Genomic DNA, 25,877 nt, shown 5'->3' on the forward strand with positions numbered 1-25,877 from the left:
CAAGTAATAATGCATATATAAAAAGATAGGTACAATGCAGTGTTGTTTTAAAAGACTGGAGGAATTCATGTTTATTCAAGTTAAAAACTACGGATCGGATACATTGTAATTCAATATTATGCTCATAACTAGTAAGAATGTAACTTTAAAAAACAATATCACTCGCCATGTTATCGTGATACAGACGTAATAATGTTTTCATTTTACTTCCGCCGCCTTAACCAATAGAATCAAGAGGCACTCTCAGTATCCAGCTTGTCATGGGTTGTTGAGTAGCTAGCTAGGAAAGTAACGTTAGCTAGCCAAAGAAGCACCAGAGAAACTGAGCACAGTCTGATTTCCGAAAATAGTACTCTCGCTGGTGTTTCATCGACGGTTTGGTTGAAATACCCGTTTTGGGTCGGGAGACCCGGCGTTGTTCGTGAGACTGGGACTGACACGGAAGAATAGGGATATTTGTGTTGCAATACGAAAGAAGAAACATCACCACCGGCGTTCAGTCTTGTTTGATAATTAGCTAGCTAACTAGCTGCTAGCCAGCAAGCAAGCTGACCTAATGGCGATTCTCCCTGTTCTTTGGAGTATACGCCTGATTATAGAATGGGAACTCTCATTAGTAGTGAACACAAGGAGCTTCGTGTGTGATTCGAAGTATATGGACATAGCTACTATCTAGCTAGCAAGTTGGCTAGGTACACGTCTACTGTACAGATATTCAACTGGTTCACTTGTTAAGCCAGCTAGCTAATTAATTATCCTGAGCTGCCAGAGGTAACATGCCTTGTCATTGTGTACATATCAAGTAACCTGTTGGTTGTTGACAGTTGCTATCCCGTAAGAAAAAACGTTGCAGTATAACTGCAGTTAAAGAGCTATATAACTGCAGTATAATGCAAATACTGCGTCCCAGTTTTGTTTTTAACTGCAGTGATTTTGCAGTGTAACTACTGTTACAGTGCAGTACACTGCAGTTATTCTGCAGTTACTACGTCCTAAATACCACAGTCTACTGCAGTTACTGCACGTTTACTGCCGTTTCAAAACGGCAATCTTTTTTTGTAAGGTATGGTTAATTGTTGTCAATTAGCCATTTTGACAACTAGCTTGATAGCTAAACCCATCAACTGTAGTGGAGACAGCCAGTTGTCAACTTTATGAACTCTTGTTGCTTGTCCATGAGGCCACACCATGCAGAGGAAATGCATTGGATTATTTGATATTTCTGGGGTGTCATTGAGAGCACAGGAACACCTACTTGTGTACAGACCTGTCAAAGATTAAATGGGAGAAAAACTGTTTTGCCCACCACAGGGTTCTCCTGGCATTTCCATGATGCTGAGAGCCCTACTCCTCACAAGCCTTCTTAGCTGGGCCAATGGCCAAGAAGGTCTGACCATGTTGCCTGAAGAAAAGTCCAAAATCAGGTGAGATAAAAACCGTGTATGATCACACACTCCAGTATTACCCAATGCCCACCTCTACTGAGTGGCAAAGTCCATACTAAAAAGATGAAGGAACTAAATCATTAAACACACCATCACTATCTATCTGTCCACTTGTCTGTTAGAAATGACTTGGTTATGTTGATTTTGTATATTTCTTTCTGTTACAGGGACCAGATTGTTGAGATGTTTGATCATGCCTATGGCAGCTATATGGTAAGTCTGTGTCTGACCACGTAATTGCCACTTTCAACTACACTAAGCAAAGTTGAATGTTTCAACCTGTAGCTATTGTTGTCCATCTGTATTACTGACCATGTCAGGGCATGCTGCTGTTTATGGTTTCCAGTATTGCAATATTTTTTTCATGGCAAAATGAAAACACAAAGTAAAGAACTTTTTTGTCCTTTAATGTTATGTTAAATATTGTGTGATAGAGCTTGGAAAATATATAAATGAGACTCTGGATGACATCATAATGCTGTTTGTTTCCAACATTATGGCTGTTTTCCTGAAGAAGTCAAATCCGCTTGGTGTTTTGTTTCCTTGCCACGATTCTAACAAATATCGCAATACTGGTGTCGTCCCGGCCCTAGTTAATATTATGTTACTGCTCAAACAGCCTCTCTAACTTGACTGTGTGCCATACACTCGGCCTATACTTCTAAGTTCAAACCCGTGGAGACTGCTGAGGGGAGGACGGCTCATAATAATGGTTGGTATGGGATGGTATCAAATGTGGTTTCCATTGGTTGATACCGTTCCATTGACTGCATTCAAGCCATTACTATGAGCCGTCCTCCCCTCAGCAGCCTCCGCTGATTCAAACATTTAAACAAATGTTCCTCCTATTGAGTATGTGTACCGTACCCTGACTGTAGCCCCGTGCCCTGATTCTGCCACAGAAATATGCGTACCCAGCGGACGAGCTGATGCCTCTGAGCTGCAGGGGGAGGGTGCGTGGCCTGGAGCCCAACAGGGGAGACATCGATGACTCTCTGGGGAAGTGAGTATAACTGCACGGAAAGCCTCCTCACAACATGTGGTTTCTCTGCGTCTAACCTTTGTGGTGATTTTAGCTGTTTATCGGCTTACTTTTGTACTCAAAGGGGTCTCTTGATGTATAGAGAGAGACAGCCACTCAGCCAACTCGGTCTCACAATGGATTCATTATGTGTCTGTTATGTCATCCCCTGCACTGGTGGAGGGATGGGGGGCTAGGTAGAGAAAGATGTCCCATGTTTTTCAATATGTCATTTTCATAGGAAAAGGAAATGATTTGAGGTGTGTTGTGAAATCATGTGGGGAAAACCTAGCCTATATGAAAATACAAGGAAGGAACACATCAAGGGAATCCGACCTCTCTCTGATTCTTCCTTAAGACCTTGTAAAACACACTTAACTTGGAAACACAATAGACGATGAGACTACATGGTGAAGCTGACATGGCGCAGCATCCAGTTCCTCTGCTGTGCACTGCAGTATGCCATCCTCCTGACCTGGGTCATATTTATTAAGCACCAAATGTAAGAAAATGACTGAAACTGTTGTAAATATTTGCTATGGTGTGCTCTGATTCAGAGGGGTTCGGTTAAATGTGGAAGACACATTTCAAAGGTACATTTTGAATGCATTCAGTTGTACAACTGACTAGGTATCCCCCTTTCCTTAATGAATATAGCCCTGTTTTCTCTCTTAGGTTCTCCCTCACACTGGTCGACACCCTGGATACTTTAGTGGTGAGTGTCTTATCCTGTCTGTCTGGCTGTAAGTTTTTGAATCAGCTATAGGAACACCGATGTCTATAGAGAAATCAATGAGCAAATGGGATCCATTGTCCTGACAACCCCTCAGAGCCACACACATACAGTCAATGGCAGTATATTAAATGATTAGTCCTTCTTTCTTGCGTTTCTGGAAACCTTAGCAAAAAATAATTGAAATGTAGTAATTCACAGGAATTATTCAAATAGCTATGTGTTTTTAGGTAAGTATTTTTTTGCCTAAGTATAGAAACATTTATTTATTCTGTCTATTACCCTATTAACGCATTTGTTTTGTGCATGTGTCCAGGTGTTGAACAAGCTGGATGAATTTGAGGATGCAGTTAGGAGGACTTTGAGGGATGTCAGGCTGGACAATGATGTGGTGGTGTCTGTGTTTGAGACCAACATCCGAGTCCTGGGGTACGAACCTATACAATGCATTGTCTCACTACTACACAGAGCTTCACCAAGATTGTGTACGATACTGGTCCAAATGTCTTACTGACTTTATGATAAAATAACTATATGACTTCATAATATAGGGCTGACAGTATTTTTATATTGAGATTAATAGTAAATTGTCTGGGCATTGCCACGTGCTCACCACACCATCATCTTGCTGTCCCTACAGAGGCTTGCTGGGGGCGCATGTGATGGCTGACATGCTCCGTCAGCGGGGGGAGAGGATGCAGTGGTACAGAGATGAGCTGCTCCACATGGCCAAGGAGCTGGGCCACAGACTGCTGCCTGCCTTCAACACTACCAGTGGCCTTCCCTACCCCAGGGTAACACACCTCACTCAGTCTCCACGCTTCTGGTTTTCTCGGGACCTCTGGGTGCAAAACCTTGTTTATCAGAACTTCCACAATGTCACATGAACGGAAAAGTACCAGATGCAGGTCTAACCGGACTGTCCAGTCGAATATGAATAGAGGATTAAAAGTGATTCAAGATAGTAATAAGACTACAAAGCTATCTGACAATATGCATGTAGTACATTCAATATACTTACTTCTTGTCTGTTTGTTTCCAGGTAAACCTGAGGTATGGGGTCCTTAACCCCCTGTCACGCACAGGCACTGAGTCGGACACCTGTACAGCCTGTGCAGGCACCATGATTCTGGAGTTTGCTGCTCTCAGTCGGCTGTCTGGGGAGGCTGTGTTCGAGGTACATTAGTAATTCCAGTAATAATCGATAGTGTCTTGTATTTATTGGCCAGTGTGTATGAAGATGATAACCCTGTGTTTCTGTTTTTCACAGGAGCATGCTAGGAAAGCATTGGACGTCCTGTGGGAGAAGAGACAGAGAGGAAGTGACCTCGTGGGCACCGTCATCAATATCCACAATGGAGACTGGGTCCGCAGGGGTGAGCCAAAGATCCACTGTCACACACTCGGCCATGCAGAAAGTAGAGGTCGACCGATTAATCGGAATGGCCGATTAATTAAGTCCGATTTCAAGTTTTCATAACAATCGGTAATCAGCATTTTTGGACACCGATCATGTCCGATTACATTGCACTCCATGAGGAGACTGCGTGGCAGGCTGACTACCTGTAATGCGAGTGCAGCAAGGAGCCAAGGTAAGGTGCTAGCTAGCATTAAACTTATCTTGTAAAAAAACTATCAATCTTAACATAATCACTAGTTAACTACACATGGTTGATATTACTAGTTTATCTAGCTTGCCCTGCGTTGCATATATTTGATTCGGTGCCTGTTAATTTATCATTGAATCACAGCCTACTTCGCCAAACGGGTGATTTAACAAGTGCATTCGCGAAAAAAGTACTGTCGTTGCACCAATGTGTACATAAACATCAACGCCTTTCTTAAAATCAATACACAAGTGTATATATTTTTAAACCTGCATATTTAGTTAATATTGCCTGCTAATATGAATTTATTTTAACTAGGGAAATTGTGTCACTTCTCTTGCGTTCTGTGCAATAGAGTCAGGGTATATGCAGCAGTTTGGCCACCTGGCTCATTGCGAACTGTGTGAAGACTATTTCTTCCTAACAAAGACAGCCAACTTCACCAAACGGGGGGTGATTTAACAAAAGCGCATATGCGAAAAAAGCTCAATCGTTGCACAAATGTACCTAAAAATAAACATCAACGCCTTTCTTAAAATCAATACACAGAAGTATATCTTTTTAAACCTGCATATTTAGTTAAAATAAATTCATGTTCGCAGACAATATTAAACTAGGGAAATTGTGTCACTTCTCTTGTGTTCATTGCATGCAGAGTCAGGGTATATGCAAAAGTTTGGGCCGCCTGGCCGCCAACTAATTTGCCACCATTTTACGTAATTATGACATAACATTGAAGGTTGTGCAATATAACAGCAATATTTAGACTTATGGATGCCACCCGTTCTATAAAATACGGAACGGTTCCGTATTTCACTGAAAGAATAAATGTTTTGTTTTCGAAATGATAGTTTCCGGATCTGACCATATTAATGACCCAAGGCTCGTATTTCTGTGTATTATTATAATTAAATCTATGATTTGATAGAGCAGTCTGACTGAGCGGTGGAAGGCAGCAGCAGGCTCGTAAGCATTCATTCAAACAGCACTTTACTGCGTTTGCCAGCAGCTCTTCGCAATGCTTCAAACATTGCGCTGTTTATGACTCCAAGCCTATCAACTCCCGAGATTAGGCTGGCAATACTAAAGTACCTGTTAGAACATCCAATAGTCAAAGGTATATGAAAAGCAAATGGTATAGAGAGAAATAGTCATATAATAACTACAACCTAAAACTGGCTGGGCCACTCCAGGACCTTGATATGCTTCTTACGGAGCCACTCCTTAGTTGCCCTGGCTGTGTGTTTCGGGTCGTTGTCATGCTGGAAGACCCAGCCACGACCCATCTTCAATGCTCTTACTGAGGGAAGGAGGTTGTTGGCCAAGATCTCACGATACATGGCCCCACCCATCCTCCCCTCAATACAGTGCAGTCATCCTGTCCCCTTTGCAGAAAAGCATCCCCAAAGAATGATGTTTCTACCTCCATGCTTCACGGTTGAGATGGTGTTCTTGGGGTTGTACTCATCCTTCTTCTTCCTCCAAACACAGCGAGTGGAGTTTAGACCAAAAAACTTTATTTTTGTCTCATCAGACCACATGACCTTCTCCCATTCCTCCTCTGGATCATCCAGATGGTCATTGGCAAACTTCATACAGGCCTGGACATGCGCTGGCTTGAGCAGGGGGACCTTGTGTGCGCTGCAGGATTTTAATCCATAGTGTATTACTAATGGTTTTCTTTGAGACTGTGGTCCCAGCTCTCTTCAGGTCATTGACCAGGTCCTGCCGTGTAGTTCTGGGCTGATCCCTCACCTTCCTCATGATCATTGATGCCCCACGAGGTGAGATCTTGCATGGAGCCCCAGACCGAGGGTGATTGACCGTCATCTTGAACTTCTTCCATTTTCTAATAATTGCACCAACAGTTGTTGCCTTCTCACCAAGCTGCTTGCCTATTGCCCTGTAGCCCATCCCAGCCTTGTGCAGGTCTATAATTTTATCCCTGATGTCCTTACACAGCTCCCTGGTCTTGGCCATTGTGGAGAGGTTGGAGTCTGTTTGATTGAGTGTGTGGACAGGTGTCTTTTATACAGGTAACGAGTTCAAACAGGTGCAGTTAATATACAGTGGAGAACAGGAGGGCTTCTTAAAGAAAAACTAACAGGTCTGTGAGAGACGGAATTCTTACTGGTTGGTAGGTGATCAAATACTTATGTCATGCAATAAAGTGCAAATTAATTACTTAAAAATCATACAATGTGTTTTTCTGGATTTTTGTTTTATATTCTGTCTCTCACAGTTGAAGTGTACCTATGATAAAAATTACAGACCTCTACATGCTTTGTAAGTAGGAAAACCTGCAAAATCGGCAGTGTGTCAAATACTTGTTCTCCCAACTGTACACACTGCTAAAAAATAATAATAAAGGGAACACTTAAACAACACAATGTAACTCCAAGTCAATCACACTTCTGTGAAATCAAACTGTCCACTTAGTAAGCAACACTGATTGTCAATAAATTTCACATGCTGTTGTGCAAATGGAATAGACAACAGGTGGAAATTATAGGCAATTAGCAAGACACCCCCAATAAAGGAGTAGTTCTGCAGGTGGTGACCACAGACCACTTCTCAGTTCCTATGCTTCCTGGCTGATGTTTTGGTCACTTGAATGCTGGCGGTGCTTTCACTCTAGTGGTAGCATGAGACGGAGTCTACAACCCACACAAGTGGCTCAGGTAGTGCAGCTCATCCAGGATGGCACATCAATGCGAGCTGTGGCAAGAAGGTTTGCTGTGTCTGTCAGCGTAGTGCCCAGAGCATGGAGGCGCTACCAGGAGACAGGCCAGTACATCAGGAGATGTGGAGGAGGCCGTAGGAGGGCAACAACCCAGCAGCAGGACCGCTGCCTCCGCCTTTGTGCAAGGAGGAGCAGGAGGAGCACTGCCAGAGCCCTGCAAAATGACCTCCAGCAGGCCACAAATGTGTATGTTTCTGCTCAAACGGTCAGAAACACTCCATGAGGGTGGTATGAGAGCCCGACGTCCACAGGTGGGGGTTGTGCTTACAGCCCAACACTGTGCAGGACGTTTGGCATTTGCCAGAGAACACCAAGATTGGCAAATTCGCCACTGGCGCACTGTGCTCTTCACAGATGAAAGCAGGTTCACACTGAGCACATGTGACAGACTTGACAGTCTGGAGACGCAGGCAGCAGAACATTCTCCACGGCAACATCCCCCTGCATGACCGGTTTGGCGGTGGGTCAGTCATGGTGTGGGGTGGCATTTCTTTGGGGGGCCGCACAGCCCTCCATGTGCTCGCCAGAGGTAGCCTGACTGCCATTAGGTACCGAGATGAGATCCTCAGACCCCTTGTGAGACCATATGCTGGTGCGGTTGGCCCTGGGTTCCTCCTAATGCAAGACAATGCTAGACCTCATGTGGCTGGAGTGTGTCAGCAGTTCCTGCAAGAGGAAGGCATTGATGCTATGGACTGGCCCGCCCGTTCCCCAGACCTGAATCCAATTGGGCACATCTGGGACATCATGTCTCGCTCCATCCACCAACGCCATATTGCACCACAGACTGTCCAGGAGTTGGCGGATGCTTTAGTCCAGTTCTGGGAGGAGATCCCTCAGGAGACCATCCGCCACCTCATCAGGAGCATGCCCAGGCGTTGTAGGGAGGTCATACAGGCACGTGGAGGCCACACACACTACTGAGCCTCATTTTCACTTGTTTTAAGGACATTACATCAAAGTTGGATCAGCCTGTAGTGTGGTTTTCCACTTTAATTTTGAGTGTGACTCCAAATCCAGACCTCCATGGGTTGATAAATTAAATTTCCATTGATCATTTTTGCGTGATTTTTTTTTTGTCAGCACATTCAACTATGTAAAGAAAAAAGTATTTAATAAGAATATTTCATTCATTCAGATCTAGGATGTGTTATTTTAGTGGTCCCTTTATTTTTTTGATCAGTGTGATAAATCGTCCGATTAATCAGTTTCGGCTTTTTTTGGTCCTCCAATAATCGGTATCGGCGTTGAAAAATCATAATCGGTCGACCTCTAGCAGAAAGCACACTCGCCCTCACCTTCACACATAGTCAACCACTCTCTCATTTAAAGTCAAAATTTAGCAGTAGGAACAAACATTTTATCACCTCGCATCATGTGATGACGCATTGTCCCACTCAGTTCCTTTATATACCAATTAGTCACTTCCAATACTACTAGTTTGGTTTTGAATACGTGTCTCTGCCTGTTTTGTTATCTACGTTAGCTCAGTCAGGTCCTATATTAACAGTATCTCCCCCCTCTCCCTTCCTCTGTGTATCTTCAGACAGTGGTGTGGGTGCTGGCATTGACTCCTACTATGAGTACCTAATGAAGGCCTACATTCTATTGGGAGACAACGTTTACCTGGAGAGGTTCAACATTGTGAGACTCTACTGTACTATCACCAGCTGCAGATATATTGCAATATATTGCTCTATGCTTGTAGATAACACTCCAAATTCTCAGACACCATTTACATTTGAATTTAAAATGCTACCTGCATCCAGATTGCAGAACCAGACACCAAAAAATACATGTTCATATCAAATGCTCTGAGTTCAGATTAACTGTGGTCAGATAGAAATCAGATAAAACAAGATGTACATTAGTATGACGTGTAAACGGGGTCTCAGTCACATCACTGATCTAACCCCCCCATATCAAAACACATCATGCATAATGTAGGTATCTTTAGTGACCCCGGCTGTCTGTTGTCTCCTACAGCATTACAGCGCCATCATGAAGTACATCAGCCAGCCTCCGCTGCTGCTCAACGTGCACATGCACAACCCCACGGTGAGCGTCCGCAGCTGGATGGACTCCCTACTCGCCTTCTTCCCCGGCCTGCAGGTGATTCCCATAACACAGCCTCTATCATCGCCACTTGTCAGGGTTATGGTTAGCCCCCCTGCCTCTAATAATATGACATAGGATGCATCCCAAATGGCATCCTATTCCCTATACAGTGCACTACTTTTTTTTATGGGCCCATATGGTGCTATTTGGAATGCAAATATGACATAAGTGAACAATGAGACCCTCTGTTTGTATCATGACATCATTATGACCACATCTCTTTCCACTACAGCAGAAGAACGTTCTCTGGTTTGTAGGTTGAGTTTCTATAGTTTAAGTGGGTTGAATGATCAAGTATACGCTCTGAAAGGGAATTGTTCATAGTAAAGACTGCCTTATCAACCTCTTCACTATAGGTTTTGAGAGGAGACCTCAAACCAGCCATAGAGACCCATGAAATGCTCTACCAGGTCACCAAGCAACACAAGTTTCTCCCTGAGGTCAGAAAAAGTGACATTTGAAATTTGAGTCAAGAGGATAATATCTGCTCTCAGCTCTGCTTGACTGCGTGGTATTCCTCACGTTGCAGGCTTTCACCACGGAGTTCAGAGTTCATTGGGGTCAACACCCTCTGAGGCCAGAGTTTGCAGAAAGCACCTACTACCTCTACAAGGTAATGCTGTTCCCGCTGTGAAAAGCTAACGTGCATAGTAATGGTGTACTCTGAACTGTTTGAGAGAGGGGTTGGGAATGGGATAAACCATGTTTTCCCTTCCACAGGCCACAGGTGACCCCTACTACCTCAGAGTGGGCCAGTCCATAGTGGAGAAGCTCAACGCTCATGCCAGGGTGCCTTGTGGGTTTGCAGCTGTGCAGGATGTCCGCACAGGGACCCACGAGGATAGGTAGGGGAACACAGTGAAACATATGGGTTCAAATCTGAAACCTCAGGTCATCTCCACTGATTCCTTTTCACTACAGCCTTCAACTGTGCTATTTCCAATATTACTAATGGATATGTTGGTCTTTAGCAAGAGAGCTCAAATGACAGTGTCACGTGACCCATTATTTGTTCTGTTCAAGTGATTTCAAACATTCCCTTTAGGATGGACTCATTCTTCCTAGCGGAGATGTTTAAGTACCTGTACCTTCTGTTCTCTGAGAAGAATCAGCTTCACTTCGACATCGACGAATACATCTTCACCACCGAGGCCCACCTGCTGCCTGTCTCCCTGTCCACTTCACAGCCCCCCTGTCGGGGCAACAACACGGTGAGGCTCAGTCAGTTACCAACAGTTGTGTTATGGTCAGAGGAGATGAAACTGATTTGCCATATGGTGTCTATTTGAACCAGCTGTCTAGTTATGAACGTGTGTTATGGTCAGAAGAGCTGAAACTGATCCGCCATTTTGTGTCTATACGTTCCAGGAAGCGCCCACTGCCCTGGAGGAGGACCTGTTCACCTACTCGTGCCCCAGCACCCAGACCCTGTTCCCCAACAACCCCTCCTTTGCCAAGACCATAAGGGACAGCTACAAGTACCTGACTGGGGTGGGCCGGGCTTTCCATGCGTCACCTGACAGGTGTGTCTGTGTGTTGTTGTAAATAGCTGCATATTCACTAAGATCAATTTTTTATTTTTTTTTATTCTTTCAATTTTCCTTCTGTTACATCCTTTGTGTTAACCCCGGCATCCCAAAATTATACAACTTGAATAAACGCTTGTAGGTAAGGATGACATCAGTGGTGTAGCCTACTGGCGATACTGATATCACTTATTATTGATATCTACTGTACATGGCGCATTGATGTGAATCGCACTGCTGCTCTCTCATTTAGCTATTTGCACCTTACGGATGGATTGTGGTTGATGTGGATGGCTGTTCACAAATGTGTAGGCCTATGTGTATTTTAACACGTATAATGGTTGAATTGAATGAGTTTAACTACCTATCAATCATTGTTTTTGCAACCAGTGGACAGCCAATGAAAAATGCTCTCTTGCAACAGCTTCATAGTGTGGTTTACAGCCTTTGGAATAGAAGTTTGAGGGAGTTCCTCCGTTCTAAACTTCTCCATGGTATATCGTGCTCCAGTCCATACTGTTAAAGTAGTTTAATTTAAGAAGAGTGGGGCTTTTATTGCTCAATCTAATTCGTGCAGATAAAAACAATCCAAAGACCTAACGGACACATGCTTAAACTCTCACACTTTTGATAGACTTTAAACATATTATCGAGATATGAAAGTGTCACCATAAAAAACAGACAAAAGGCCAATAGCAAATGCAACATATGGCATTACATTTTCACATGCAAATGGCACTTTTCTGTAGTTCTCAAAGCGAGCCATTCCATGAGAGCAGCTTCTTTTTTTCAACTCTAAGCAATGAGCCCAATCAATCCTCCATGACAACAAAATCATAAACAACAGAGTAGGCTTATAAATCCTTAGTTGTTGGGTTATGCTCAGGTAAAACAATTTGGGTAATCTATATTTCATATTTCCAAGTCCTTTTTTGTGGATCAAGGGATATTAAATTGATTGGAAGGACTGGAAATGTAAAGATATGGCATTATCATATTATTATATGTAGTAGAAAATGATGGGTTAAAAAGCCTACATAACCAACACATAAAGGAAAATGAAACATCCATTTATGGCCAGCTATGTAAACTCTAACATTGATTTATCCTACTATAGATGTAGTTCAATTGGTAAAATTCATTTTTGGCTTTATATTACCTCTTAAAGGAAAATTCCACCCAAAACCACACATTCCTACAATTTACAGTGTTAAATAACATGTGACAACAATATCTTATGTGAACAAATTATTAATGTTGTTGTTATTATAAGGTATAACGTGAAAATCATTGTTGAAATCGGCAGCTCACGCTGACTACAAAACCCACAATCCAATTCTCCATGGGTTGGCTGGCTAGCTAGCAAACGTAGCTACACACAATAATACCGAAGTCTATATCAGAATGTTTATTAGGTAGTTAAGTGTAAAATGGCCTAAACAAACTCCACTATAAATATAGGAGTCTACAATCTCACTATGTTTAAACTGCAGATCGATGTGCCTCGCAGAGTGTAATCTGACATGCAATGGGCAGGCAACCGCACCATGCAATGCACCCTGGACTGAAGAGGCAGACAAATAGGAGAAATATGGTGGACCCTCTGTTAAATTACACATTTCTTGAGGTCAGACTATCGTAAAAATATGATCAATGACTCGTTGGAAAGAAGACAACCTCCCGCGTTTTGACATCTGCCAGTGTTGTAATGTAAGATAGATGTTTTCACAATCTAAAAATGGTAATCATATTAACTCCCAGCGTAGTGCTAGCGGCTTTATCGCAGTGCTATGTCACAGACTGGGTAATCCAGACACGTCACAGACTGGGTAATCCAGACACGTCACAGACTGGGTAATCCAGACACGTCACAGACTGGGTAATCCAGACACGTCACAGACTGGGTAATCCAGACACGTCACAGACTGGGTAATCCAGACACGTCACAGACTGGGTAATCCAGACACGTCACAGACTGGGTAATCCAGACACGTCACAGACTGGGTAATCCAGACACGTCACAGACTGGGTAATCCAGACACGTCACAGACTGGGTAATCCAGACACGTCACAGACTGGGTAATCCAGACACGTCACAGACTGGGTAATCCAGACACGTCACAGGGGCTATAAAACTGAAGCGTCCGTTTAGAACGTTTTATCACCACCAAATATGGTATTGAGAGGAAGTCCAGTAGTGGGAGAGGATGGAACTAGGTGAAACTGGGACGCTTCAGTGCAAAATCTCAATACATTTCTGTTCCCAAAACTAGAATATGTTACGAACACAGTGCACTAAGTTTTTTTAATAGACTTGACGATTTGCCAAAGTTGTTGAAAATTACGTTGTTTAGGAGTGCAAGGTTGAATTAAGTTTGTGCACATGATCATTTCAGAGGAGGCGTTTGCTAATGGAAATATGCAAATAAATTCTACAACGCACCAATAGGATATCAATAGCTCGTGCTTGTTCTGCCCACTGCTTCATTTGCTCCCACTGTAAACGACACAGATGAACCATCTTGAGTTAGTTATAAATATTTCATACCAGCCAAATGTCGGCCTCCTTCAACGGCAATAGCTCAGATACAGAGTAATGATCCCGGGAATCGATACAACATTGCTCAGAGATGGAAACAATATAATGTTCAAAATGGATGAGTCTTTCATTTTTAAGGGGAAAGTAACTGAAAGTAATCAGATTACGTTAGAGCTTGGGTAATCCAAAAGTTGCGTTACTGATTACAATTCTGGACATGTAACTAGGAACTAACGGATTACATTTAGAAAGTAACCTATCCAACCCTAATGTGGAGTAATGACTAAGGATTCCGAGTTTTCACAGGCTCCCCTGATTAAAAAAAACACATGTACTTTATCTGCCGCCTTAAGGAAAGCTAGTTTGAAAATTTAAACATAAAAAATGTATTTTACATAAAGTATGTTTCTGAACATTGCACCATGCTGCCTTGTTGACAATATGACCAGGCAGCACAGATGACTATTTGATTTGAGAGGGGCCTCCCTCACCGCTTTTGCCCGGGGTCTACCCCAGTTCATCTTAATCAAGCTCCCTATCTGATGATTGTGTGTGTGTGTGTGTGTGTGTTTGCAGGGGCATCGAGCTGCCACTTCATGACCACGGTATGGAGCCAGTGGAGTTTCTGAGGAGCATGGGCATCTCCCTCACCCCACTGAATAAAGCTGGGGCAATAGAGACACATGGGGTAAGATGATTGAGCAGCTTATTTATCTATAGCACTCTATTGCCTCTAAGGTTGCATCCCAAATGACACCCTTTTTCCTATACGGTGCACAATTGTGACCAGAACCCTATGGGCCATGGTAAAAAGTAGTGCACTATATAGGGAATAGGGTGCAATTTGGGATGTGACCTAGCATTCTATTGTCTCTATTGCTTAGCAGGGCAATATTACCCTGTTTCCCTCATGCTCCTGTGTAATTCATTTCACCAATGTCTTTCTTTTAATGAGGCACATGAAGGTGTTTACAGGGTGAAACTGGTGGCAGAGGTGACCCAGACCCCAGAGGAGGAAGTAGTGCCCCTCATCGTTCAGCTCATATCCCCCCCATATCTGGGTAGAATGGTCCTGACTGCTGGACCAGCCAAGTTTGGAATGGACCTAATCAAGCAGGAGCACGGGGTGAGCTTTCTTGAATCTTGCATTTATTTGTATTTGCTTTATATGTCACTCAGAATATTGATAAAAGACAAACATGCACCTCCTAGTCCCCTTAAATGTATCACCCAAAGACTGAAATGTAAATATTTACCCATGTCAGCATTAGTTTTGGATATTTCTGGAGCTCTTTGGATGTCTGCATGTGTCACTACTGTATGGAGTATTTACAGGAATCTCTCCTCCCTTCTCTCACTCTCCTCTCCCAGGTGAAGGGCAGCATCGTGAAGACCTCTCCCTACACAGCGTGTGGGCCCATAGAGAATGCGCAGGAGCTGAGTGGGCACATTGCCCTTGCACTGCGTGGCGACTGCATGTTTGCTGCCAAGGCCCGCAGGCTACAGGAGGCGGGGGCTATCGGAGTCATCTTCATAGGTGAGGGAAAAAGTCACACACACAAATTGTGCCTCTCTCTCGCTCTCTCTCTCTCTCTCTCTCTCTCTCTCATATTACACCCACACAGTCCATAATATCAGGACACAGCCTGTTACTCTGCTGTAAGAGTCAGGAGCTTAGGGAAAGAGTTTAGTGGGGCTTAACCTAGTTTGAGAAGGCCATGTTGGTCTGTATTGTTAGTGCACTACTGTCTACTGTAACTACTTACAATCACTCACTTTTTTTGTGTGAGTTTACAGTAGTTCTGTGTTTTACCCTTCTAAGTTAGTCCCCTAACAGGCTTTGATTGATATGCCATTCCTTTTTTCATTCATGTCACTCACGAGCCTTCCCTCAGGGATGCAAACTAGTCACCTTTCGTTTTGAATCCAAAATAGGTGACCTACGTGTAGATCTGATGACAAAAGTTTTGGAGGGGGGGGGTTGGATCACTACTGACTGTAAGCGAACGAGAGATGCGCGTTTGGAGCAATACTAGTGGCCGTAGGCTCAGCCAATCGTTCACATAACGACAGAATGCAGCGCACCGTGACTGAAGAAAGAGGAGACAGCCAATTGACTAGTTACAGCATCAGTGGTGGTCAAGTGAAAAACATTTGGAAAGTTTGAGGAAAGGGAGAACGTGTGGTGGAACAAGTATTAGCATTGTTAAGTATCTTGCTAGCTGGATTGAAGGCTCCGTTAGCCAGAGTAATGTTGAGCAACATTAGCCAATTTAACTGATCAAATAACTGAGTTTATCGTGTGAAAATTAGCTTGCTAATAGAGTCAGACAGCCACAACATCAGATTAGCTATCATTATTAACCTAACCAATTCGCTCTAGTATTAACTGGTATACGGCTCTTTGTCGTTCCTCAAGTTAGTTGCTTACTGGACCCTGGCAATCTGTGTGAAACTAGTTAACTAGCTAACGAACTAACCACGATCTGTTAACTAATGTTTTCCCTCTACAGTATGTGGTTGAATATCAGAATGTGAATGGCTCCTCTTTCAGTTCGATGCAGCTAGCGACTGGGAAAAAAACCACTCAAACTGAACAGTTTTATCTCCATCTCTTCATTCAAAGAGCTCTTTGTAAGTGTCCAATCATGGACACTTAATGACAGTTGTGGCTGCTTTGTGTGATGTATTGTTGTCCCTACCTTGACCTTTGTGCTGTTGACTGTGCCCAATAATGTTTATATCAAATCAAATTATAAAGCCCTTCAGCTGATGTAAAATCATTTAAGGGATGAATACATTTCTATATTGCTTCCCCAGTATCTGCATGAACCATCAGCCCAAGTGTTTTTGTTGACCCTGCTGGACAGAAAGAGGAGGAGGAATCGGAACACACTGCATTCAAATTCAGGTCTTAGTTATTCCAACCGCACCAATGTGTGCACTGCGCCCGGCCTGCCACAGGAGTCGCTAGTGCGCGATGAGACAAGGATATCCCTACCGGCCAAACCCTCCCTAACCCGGACGACGCTAGGCCATTTGTGGGTCGCTCCATGGACCTCCCGGTTGCGGCCGGCTGCGACAGAGCCTGGGCTCGAACCCAGAGTCTCTGGTGGCGCAGCTAGCACTGCAATGCTGTGCGCCACCCGGGAGGCCTGGGGCAATAGTTTTTCATCTTAACCAGACCTTTTTTACTGGAGGACACTAACTCCTAACTGGGGATCTTTTCTTGACACATAGTAGCAGTTTACCAGATAAGAAGTGAAGATCAAAAAGTAGATTGTTGTAAAGGTGTATTACGTCTTGTGCTGGCCCCATTGTCATATCCATTCTGGATTCTGAGTGGTAAAATCATAGCTGAAAAATGCCTCTTATGTATGTGTGTACATTTTCTCCCAAGACAGAACTGCCAAAGTGGGTGGAGTTGCAATCTACTGCAGAGTTCTGTAATGCTATCCAGGTCTGTGCCCAAACAGTTTGAGCTTCTACTTTTAAAAATCCACCTTTCCAGAAATAAGTCTCTCACTGTTGCCACTTGTTACAGACCCCCCCCAGCCCCCTGGACACCATATGTGAATTAATTGCCCCCCATTTATCTTCAGAGTTTGTCCTGTAGGTGACCTAAACTGGGATATGCTTAACACCCCGGCCATCCTACAATCTAAACTAGATGCCCTCAATCTCACCCAAATAATCATGGAACCTACCAGGTACAACCCCAAATCCGTAAACTCGGGCACCCTCATAGATATCATCCTGACCAATCTGTCCTCTAAATACACCTCTCCTGTCTTCAACCAGGATCTCAGCGATCACTGCCTCATTGCCTGCATCCGTAATGGGTCCGCGGTCAAACGACAACCCCTTACCATAGTCAAACGCTCCCTAAAACACTTCAGCGAGCAGATTCCTTCAGTAGAGGATGCCTGGTTATTCTTTAAAAGTGCTTTCCTCACAATCTTAAATAAGCATGCCCCGTTCAAAAAATGTAGAACCATGAACAGATAGTGGAGTGGAATGACATTTATTGGATATTTCAAACTTTTTTAACAAATCAAAAACTGAAAAATTGGGTGTGCAAAATTATTCAGCCCCTTTACTTTCAGTGCAGCAAACTCTCTCCAGAAGTTCAGTGAGGATCTCTGAATGATCCAATGTTGACCTAAATGACTAATGATGATAAATACAATCCACCTGTGTGTAATCAAGTCTCCGTATAAATGCACCTGCTCTGTGATAGTCTCAGAGGTCCGTTAAAAGCGCAGAGCATCATGAAGAACAAGGAACACACCAGGCAGGTCCGAGATACTGTTGTGAAGAAGTTTAAAGCCGGATTTGGATACAAAAAGATTTCCCAAGCTTTAAAAATCCCAAGAAACACTGTGCTAGCGATAATATTGAAATGGAAGGAGTATCAGACCACTGCAAATCTACCAAGACCTGGCCGTCCCTCTAAACTTTCAGCTCATACAAGGAGAAGACTGATCAGAGATGCAGCCAAGAGGCCCATGATCACTCTGGATGAACTGCAGAGCTCTACAGCTGAGGTGGGAGACTCTGTCCATAGGACAACAATCAGTCGTATATTGCACAAATCTGGCCTTTATGGAAGAGTGGCAAGAAGAAAGCAATTTCTTAAAGATATCCATAAAAAGTGTTGTTTAAAGTTTGCCACAAGCCACCTGGGAGACACACCAAACATGTGGAAGAAGGTGCTCTGGTCAGATGAAACCAAAATTGAACTTTTTGGCAACAATGCAAAACGTTATGTTTGGCGTAAAAGCAACACAGAACACCCTGAACACACCATCCCCACTGTCAAACATGGTGGTGGCAGCATCATGGTTTGGGCCTGCTTTTCTTCAGCAGGGACAGGGAAGATGGTTAAAATGGATGGGAAGATGGATGGAGCCAAATACAGGACCATTCTGGAAGAGAACCTGATGGAGTCTGCAAAAGACCTGAGACTGGGACGGAGATTTGTCTTCCAACAAGACAATGATCCAAAACATAAAGCGAAATCTACAATGGAATGGTTCAAAAATAAACATATCCAGGTGTTAGAATGGCCAAGTCAAAGTCCAGACCTGAATCCAATCGAGAATCTGTGGAAAGAACTGAAAACTGCTGTTCACAAATGCTCTCCATCCAACCTCACTGAGCTCGAGCTGTTTTGCAAGGAGGAATGGGGAAAAAATTCAGTCTCTCGATGTGCAAAACTGATAGAGACATACCCCAAGCGACTTACAGCTGTAATCGCAGCAAAAGGTGGCGCTACAAAGTATTAACTTAAGGGGGCTGAATAATTTTGCACGCCCAATTTTTCAGTTTTTGATTTGTTAAAAAAGTTTGAAATATCCAATAAATGTTGTTCCACTTCATGATTGTGTCCCACTTGTTGTTGATTCTTCACAAAAAAATACAGTTTTATATCTTTATGTTTGAAGCCTGAAATGTGGCAAAAGGTCGCAAAGTTCAAGGGGGCCGACTACTTTCGCAAGGCACTGTATAGCCATTGGTTCACTCCAGACCTGACTGCCATTGACCAGCACAAAAACATCCTGTGGCGTACTGCATTAGCATCGAATAGCCCCCGCGATATGCAACTTTTCAGGGAAGTTAGTAACTTATCGGCAGACTCAACAGCCTTGGTTTCTCAAATGACTTCCTCGCCTGGTTCACCAACTACTTCTCAGATAGTTCATTGTGTCAAATCGGAGGGCCTGTTGTCCGGACCCCCGGCAGTCTCTATGGGGGTGCCACAAGGTTCAATTCTCGGGTCGACTCTTTTCTCTGTATACATCAATGATGTCGCTCTTGTGTCTGGTGGTTTTCTGATCCACTTCTATGAAGATGACACCATTCTGTATAATTCTGGCCCTTCTTTGGACACTGTGTTAACTAACCATTCAACTCTCCTTCCGTGGCCTCCAACTGCTCTTAAATGCAAGTAAAACTAAATGCATGCTCTTCAACCGATCCCTGCCCTCACCTGCCCGCCCGCCTAGCATCACTACTCTGGACGGTTCTGACTTAGAATATGTGGACAACTACAAATACCTAGGTGTCTGGTTTGCACCCCAGTATCTCTACTTGCACATCTATCACTCCAGTGTTTATTTGCGAAATTGTCATTATTTCGCCTCTATGGCCTATTTATTGCCTTACCTCCCTAATCTTACTTAATTTGCACACACTGTGTATATAGACTTTTCTATTGTGTATTTGACTGTACATTTGTTTATTCCATGTGTAACTCTGTGTTGTTGTTTGTCACACTGCTTTGCTTTATCTTGGCCACGTCGCAGTTGTAAATGAGAACTTGTTCTCAACTGGCTTACCTGGTTGAATAAAGGTTAAATAAAAAATAAAATACATTTAAAAAATACTGTATGTGGGAATGTCCATCCTACATGTATAGTGTTGGTACATGGAATATTCCTCAACTGCATAGATCATAAATTGCTATTGCAAATAGAAGTATTATGTTCAACAACTGACATTTTCAGATATTATTTTGACAAACACACTTTGCTGCTTACAATTCATTCTCTATTGTCATAGATTTGGTGGGCACTGTCATCTGTGGTCTTTGTGATATGACTTTCTTTAAGCACGTACTGATGAAACTGTCACTTAATTATTTTTGTCTTAGTCTACACACGCTCTACATTTATTCACTCTGTGAGGGTTGGATCCTATATGCTACTTTTATTATTGTCCTGTAAATGGTTCAGTACCTAGAATTTAAGCTGTGTGTAGAATGGGGCATAAAGGAAATTAACTCTACTACTAGATTATAGTGGTTGATATTAATGACGAAAGGAGATACCTGTCTCTCTCCTATTGTGTACTGCAGTTAAATACTGTGGGAAAAATAAATGGGAAAATAAGTACTTAGAACTACCAATTATTATAGATAAATATTAAAGAAAAGGGTACACACAACACTGGACTGAACCCCCTAATTGTCAAACTAATATTAATTTATAACAATATAGAAGAGACATAACTAGAGGTTATGCAATATGGGTGTATATCCACTGCACACTAATTAGGTGTGTAATTGACATGACCAAGGAGCTATTGAAATTTAAAACTATGAAAAATGTACATTACACTGTGTGATTTTACAGTACACAAACAAGTGTGCAATATAGAAGCGTACATTCTGCACCATGTTTGAAGTCACTAGGTCACATGACCAAGGAGCTATTGAAATTTTACATTTTGAAAAATTTATGTAAAATCTTGACCAAGGAGCTATTGAAATTTTACATTTTGAAAAATTTATGTAAAATCTTGTGAGATGAAAATGGACAAACTAAAACATGTGCAATATAGAAGGGTAGTCGGTGGACATTCTGAACCTTGTTTGAAGTCATTAGGTCACATGACCAATGAGCTATTGAAATTCGAATGTATAAAAAAAAGGTTTGTGCTTTGTTTACTAATTCAACTAGGAATACAAAATGCTGCTCACATTTCCATATGTTTATTAGCTTTGGAACGCGAATGAATGTCCAAATCGTGAAAATAAGACCTGTGCAATGTTGCGCGCAATTTTTCCAACATAATGACACTTATCTGTGGCTCAAGTGGTTTGAAAGCTATTGAGGTTTGAAAGCGCGAATATCCGTTGAATATCCAACTTGAAACTGTCTTTACCTCGGTGCTACCATGTTGTTGCTACCATGCTGTGTTGCTGCCTTGGTATGTTGTTGTCTTAAGTCTCTCTTTATGTAGTGTTGTGTTGTCTCTTGTTGTGATGTGTGTTTCGTCCTATATTTATATAGTATTTATTTATAGATATTTTTTTATCCCAGTCCCAGCAGGATGCCTTTTGCCTATTGGTAGACCGTCATTGTAAATAAGAATGTGTTCTTAACTGACTTGCCTAGTTAAATAAATAAAAAGGAACACCACACACTTTCTCTTTCTCAACACAGTGGATAAAAGGGGTATGCCAGGTGTACTCTCTGCCTGAAAGAGATCCATTATGCCAACGGGTATCATGCTCTGCTGGCACATTGTAGAACAGATGTCCACAGGCAGAAAGTGTACAATGTAATAATGTGCTGTGTAGCCCAAAGATATTGTTTTTGTTGTGTTGAACTTGACAGTAACACGTATGTGTGATTGAGGGTGATTGTCATTTTTTTAACTCATTGAACGTTATTTTTGCACACATGTAGCCTTGTGGCCACTATAATAGAGCAAAAATAGAATGCCTGTTTGTTTAATTCTATTAAACAATAGAATGTGTGTGTGGTCACAAGCATTCTATTATAAATGCTGTCATGGCTAATTGCAATATTAGTGGGGGGTTTTCTCAAGATTTGAGTGTAGTAAAGTCTAGGCAACAATTAACATTGGATTTCCCATGTTTCACCGTCCCTCCTAGACCACCGGGAAGGGAGTAACAGTGCAGAGACGCCCCTGTTCCAGATGGTAGGAGACGGAGGGTCCACGGCTGACATCACCATCCCTCTGGTTTTCCTGTTCAGCCAGGAGGGGGCGCTGCTCACCTCTGCTCTGGAGGATCACAGCAACGTCGATGTACTGATGCTGCCCAAGGAGAGACAGCTAGGTAAGAGAGGGGGCCTGTGCAAAGCCTGTGGTCTAGCGGTCAGTCACATATAATGCTCTCCACCGAAGACCAGGGTTCAATTACCGCATCTATGCTTCCTGCTGTTCTCCAATTTGCTTGTCTCCTCATCTGTCGCCAACAGTCTAAATAAAGTGTCAAATGTAATAAATCAAATTTAAAAAGTGGCAGCCTGGATATGGGGGTTCATTATGAGGATGAAGGGTTCTAAATTTAGCAAAGGTCAAACAGCCCAAAAACCTCACTCCATGTTTCATTCTGAACTTTAGTATCGTTTTTTGGGGGTTCAATGACAAAAACACTTCTGTAACTTAAATGCTACATGTTTGAGATGTAACAGATGACATGTTTTCCACTTACACTGTCTTCTTCGCTCCCTCTGTCCCTGTCTTTCTCTTTCTTGTTCTCTCTCTGATCACTACTCCAGACAAAGCAGATAAGCCCCTGGGGAAGATGAACATCAAGTTCCGCCTGGCAGAAGAGGGGGAGCTAGAGGAGGGGGAGGCCAGAGGCCCCACCCTGAAGTTTGTCCTGGAGAAGGGAGAGGTGGTGTTGGAGGAAGAGGAGTACAGAGAGCAAGGAGACAGCTGCTTAACACCTGGAGGCGCTCATGTGCTGTGTTCTTATGGACAGACTGCTGCCTCGCCCCCCTCCCACAGCCCCAACGACCCCAATACAGACCCCGGATCTCAGGACAGTCGGGTTCCTCAATCCCCTCCCACTGACCACAAGCCCTGGGCTCCCCAGCACTGATCCCTGGTCAGTGTCTATAGGCATGTTGCTGTGCCAAGAGAGAGCCCTCACTGCCTTGCCGCACGCTCGGGACTGGACTGAATTGATCGTTTTAACCAAGAGGGGAGCTTAGTATGACAGTCAATCCCATTGACTCACTCACTCTCCCTTCTCTTATAGTTAATCGTTATTGGGACTGCAGTATGTATTCATGTATAGGAAGGGATGGGCATTGGGCAGGGGTAGTGCTACACAAACATAGCTTGTTAGTCTTACCTTGCTACTGTAGCCTCATCCCCAGTTGTATTGTGGTGATGACATATATTTAGTCAGATGCTTGTAAGAGAATTGATGATGTGCACATTTCAGAGAAATAGCTGAGGTAAGCGGAGGAGGGGATATTAGGCTGATATAGGGCACCTTTGTCTGAAGCCTTGTGTTTGAGTCTCTGTACTGTAGGCTAGATTGTGTTGAGCTACTGCAATGATGAGGGGATTTCTTTATTGTCCCCTGTACCAAGATGGTGTCCTGTCAATACAGTGATGTGTGTTAATTTCCACATTGTGGCAAGTAGTGCTGTTTGAAGAGATGCGTTATCTCTCACAAGAATAACAAACTATAATGATTTTCGATAAGGGGCCAATTTCGGTGAACTGATGACTTCAGTCTTATTTATATTGTACTGGTAAATCAGGGAATTTTAAGAGTGAAAAATACTTGAATGTGTGTGATCGTTACTACACTACCGAATCAAGACCTTGTATCGACCTTAGTCTTGCATATTCCATTTTTCAAATGTCAGTTGGTTATTATTAAAGGTAGACTCGGCGATACACGAAGTAAACATCATATCTGGCTGATATCCGTAACAACTAAGACCGTTTAAGTGCCAAACTAAACTTCTCTGCTGTTTTGGATCCGTAGCTACCATGTTGTAGCAGTGTGAAGAACACCAGTGCATTATATGCAGATACTGTGTGAGAAGAAGGTCTTGCATTGCAGTTAACTCAATATCTGCAAAGCTGCTCGTTGCAACTTTAAAGCACCGAGTCTACCTTTAAGTTCACGCCAATGCCTCTTCTAGGTCTTTATCGGATGGTTTTAGCTCTAGGTTTGTACTCTTCCTGTCTTCACCACTGCCACCAGAGTCTTATAATGCCATGCACTTTGGTACATGGGCATCTTCCTACTAGAGCTATTGTCATGGTGGGGCCACACCCAGGGACTGCTCCTCAAACAGCTCACAGCACACTAAACAGTGTCTGTCTGTTTGGTGTCTCATTGCAAACAGCCTTTGTATGATTGTCTGTGTGGACCGTTTAAAAACATCAGACTGTTCCATTGTTTTCTTTTTTCCATTCATCTTTCTTTTTGCAGTGTGAGATTACCTAGGCATGAATGTGTCTGTGTGTACCATACAGCCATAACGTTTATATTTGTATGGTCAAATGCAGTCACTCACATCTGCGTATTTTATCATTCATTCCTGAGTCTCAATTTTATCTGCCAGATGTTGAATAATTTTTGCATGGGTTTTATGTGTAATATATAATTTTAAGGTGTAAAAGTGGGTTATATTCCAAGGATCCCTGTGTGAACATGGGAATGGTTTGTAAAGAAAAACAGTGTTTTGTCATGTGTATTCCAAACAGTTAACAGTGTAGTAGACCGGTCATTGTTGCTGCTCACATTTTAAATCTTATTCCAACATTGCCATCTATATACATATGTATTCAAGGCAAAGTCTACCTGTATACATCTATGACCATTACTCTCCACTCAGAGAGGAAAGCGCCATGAGACATTAAACATAGGTTGACTTTTTTGATATTTATTCTGCAAATATTATTTGCCTTTTGGAAATGTTGATAGGAATAGCTGAAGCTCCTAAAAGTGCCAAAGTGATTAATGCTGGTAACACGGTATCAGATTCTAATGTACTTTGTATTTTGTGAAGATTCTTTGAGAGCTGAAGCAACTTGATCTTGTCAATAAATTAAGAATCATGATCTCAGTATTTCATTTAAGTTCAGTAGCCTACTTGTTTTACTGCTTTATTGTGAGGTTTTCTTTTCTTTCAGGGGAGAGTGGATGGGTGGGTCTATCAACCCAAAGGCTGAGTGTTCAAATCTCATGGACAACTTCAGCGTTTTAGAAAGTTAGAAACATCGCAAATACATAACTTTTTTGCTGCTTTGCAACATCTTAGCATGTTAGCTAACATTAACCCTACCTTATCCTCTAACTCCTAGCCTAGCTAACGTTAGCCACAAAAAAATGCTATTTGTAAAGTATCATACAAAATGGATGATGGATATCCACAAATTAATATACTGTAATGACCTGACTAGATCATAAATGAACAATTGTCCAGACAGAGGCTTGAGTTTGCGAATTGACGGTTTATTGAACCAACTTTACACAGGCTACTGTTTGGGCCGTAGCACACGCCAAATAGATGACAGATAACCCACAAGCCAATCGTGACCTTCTCTTGTGAAGCCCAGACGTAAGAGAGAGAACAAAGGCTGAACCTGGTCTTAACTTCCAATGCCCAACCCCCCTCCACGCCACTCCGCCAACCACCAGGATGCCCGGCATCAGAACATTCCAGGCATTCCCGTGATTGGCAGATAGCAGGTTGATTGACATGTCGGACCCCGCGAACACCGGGTACTGGTCAGTACAACACAACCACCTCCTAGCCTAGCACATAACACACAGCTGTCTGTGCGGGTCGCTACAATACTATACATATAACATATACTAAATGGATAGTCCTGGATTTAGTTTTACTATGTTATG

At 42.8% G+C, this 25,877-nt stretch overlaps 1 protein-coding gene across 1 annotated transcript; it reads left to right on the plus strand.

Moving 5' to 3' along the window:
- Positions 1 to 265: 265 nt before the first annotated feature.
- Positions 266 to 25,081, plus strand: LOC115121758 (ER degradation-enhancing alpha-mannosidase-like protein 3). The gene is made up of 20 exons (XM_029650896.2): positions 266 to 1,424; positions 1,613 to 1,658; positions 2,348 to 2,448; positions 3,142 to 3,181; positions 3,516 to 3,628; positions 3,840 to 3,993; positions 4,242 to 4,376; positions 4,470 to 4,575; positions 9,096 to 9,193; positions 9,536 to 9,661; positions 10,024 to 10,107; positions 10,197 to 10,280; positions 10,388 to 10,512; positions 10,713 to 10,878; positions 11,036 to 11,190; positions 14,309 to 14,420; positions 14,688 to 14,858; positions 15,104 to 15,269; positions 22,137 to 22,322; positions 22,768 to 25,081. The coding sequence occupies exons 1-20, from the start codon at positions 1,282 to 1,284 to the stop codon at positions 23,091 to 23,093; spliced, it is 2,637 nt and encodes an 878-aa protein (XP_029506756.1). The 5' UTR covers positions 266 to 1,281; the 3' UTR covers positions 23,094 to 25,081.
- Positions 25,082 to 25,877: the final 796 nt, after the last annotated feature.

This window comes from Oncorhynchus nerka, linkage group LG4 (assembly GCF_034236695.1).
Source record: "Oncorhynchus nerka isolate Pitt River linkage group LG4, Oner_Uvic_2.0, whole genome shotgun sequence".
In the NCBI taxonomy this organism is placed as follows: Eukaryota; Metazoa; Chordata; class Actinopteri; order Salmoniformes; family Salmonidae; genus Oncorhynchus; species Oncorhynchus nerka.

Bases quoted from the DNA above. Each gene is read 5' to 3' on its own strand.
- LOC115121758 (XM_029650896.2), top strand. From the start codon at position 1,282: ATGGGAGAAAAACTGTTTTGCCCACCACAGGGTTCTCCTGGCATTTCC. The intron at 10,513-10,712 runs GTAGGGGAACAC...CATTCCCTTTAG, and splicing joins ACAGGGACCCACGAGGATAG to GATGGACTCATTCTTCCTAG. The intron at 10,879-11,035 runs GTGAGGCTCAGT...TATACGTTCCAG, and splicing joins CCTGTCGGGGCAACAACACG to GAAGCGCCCACTGCCCTGGA.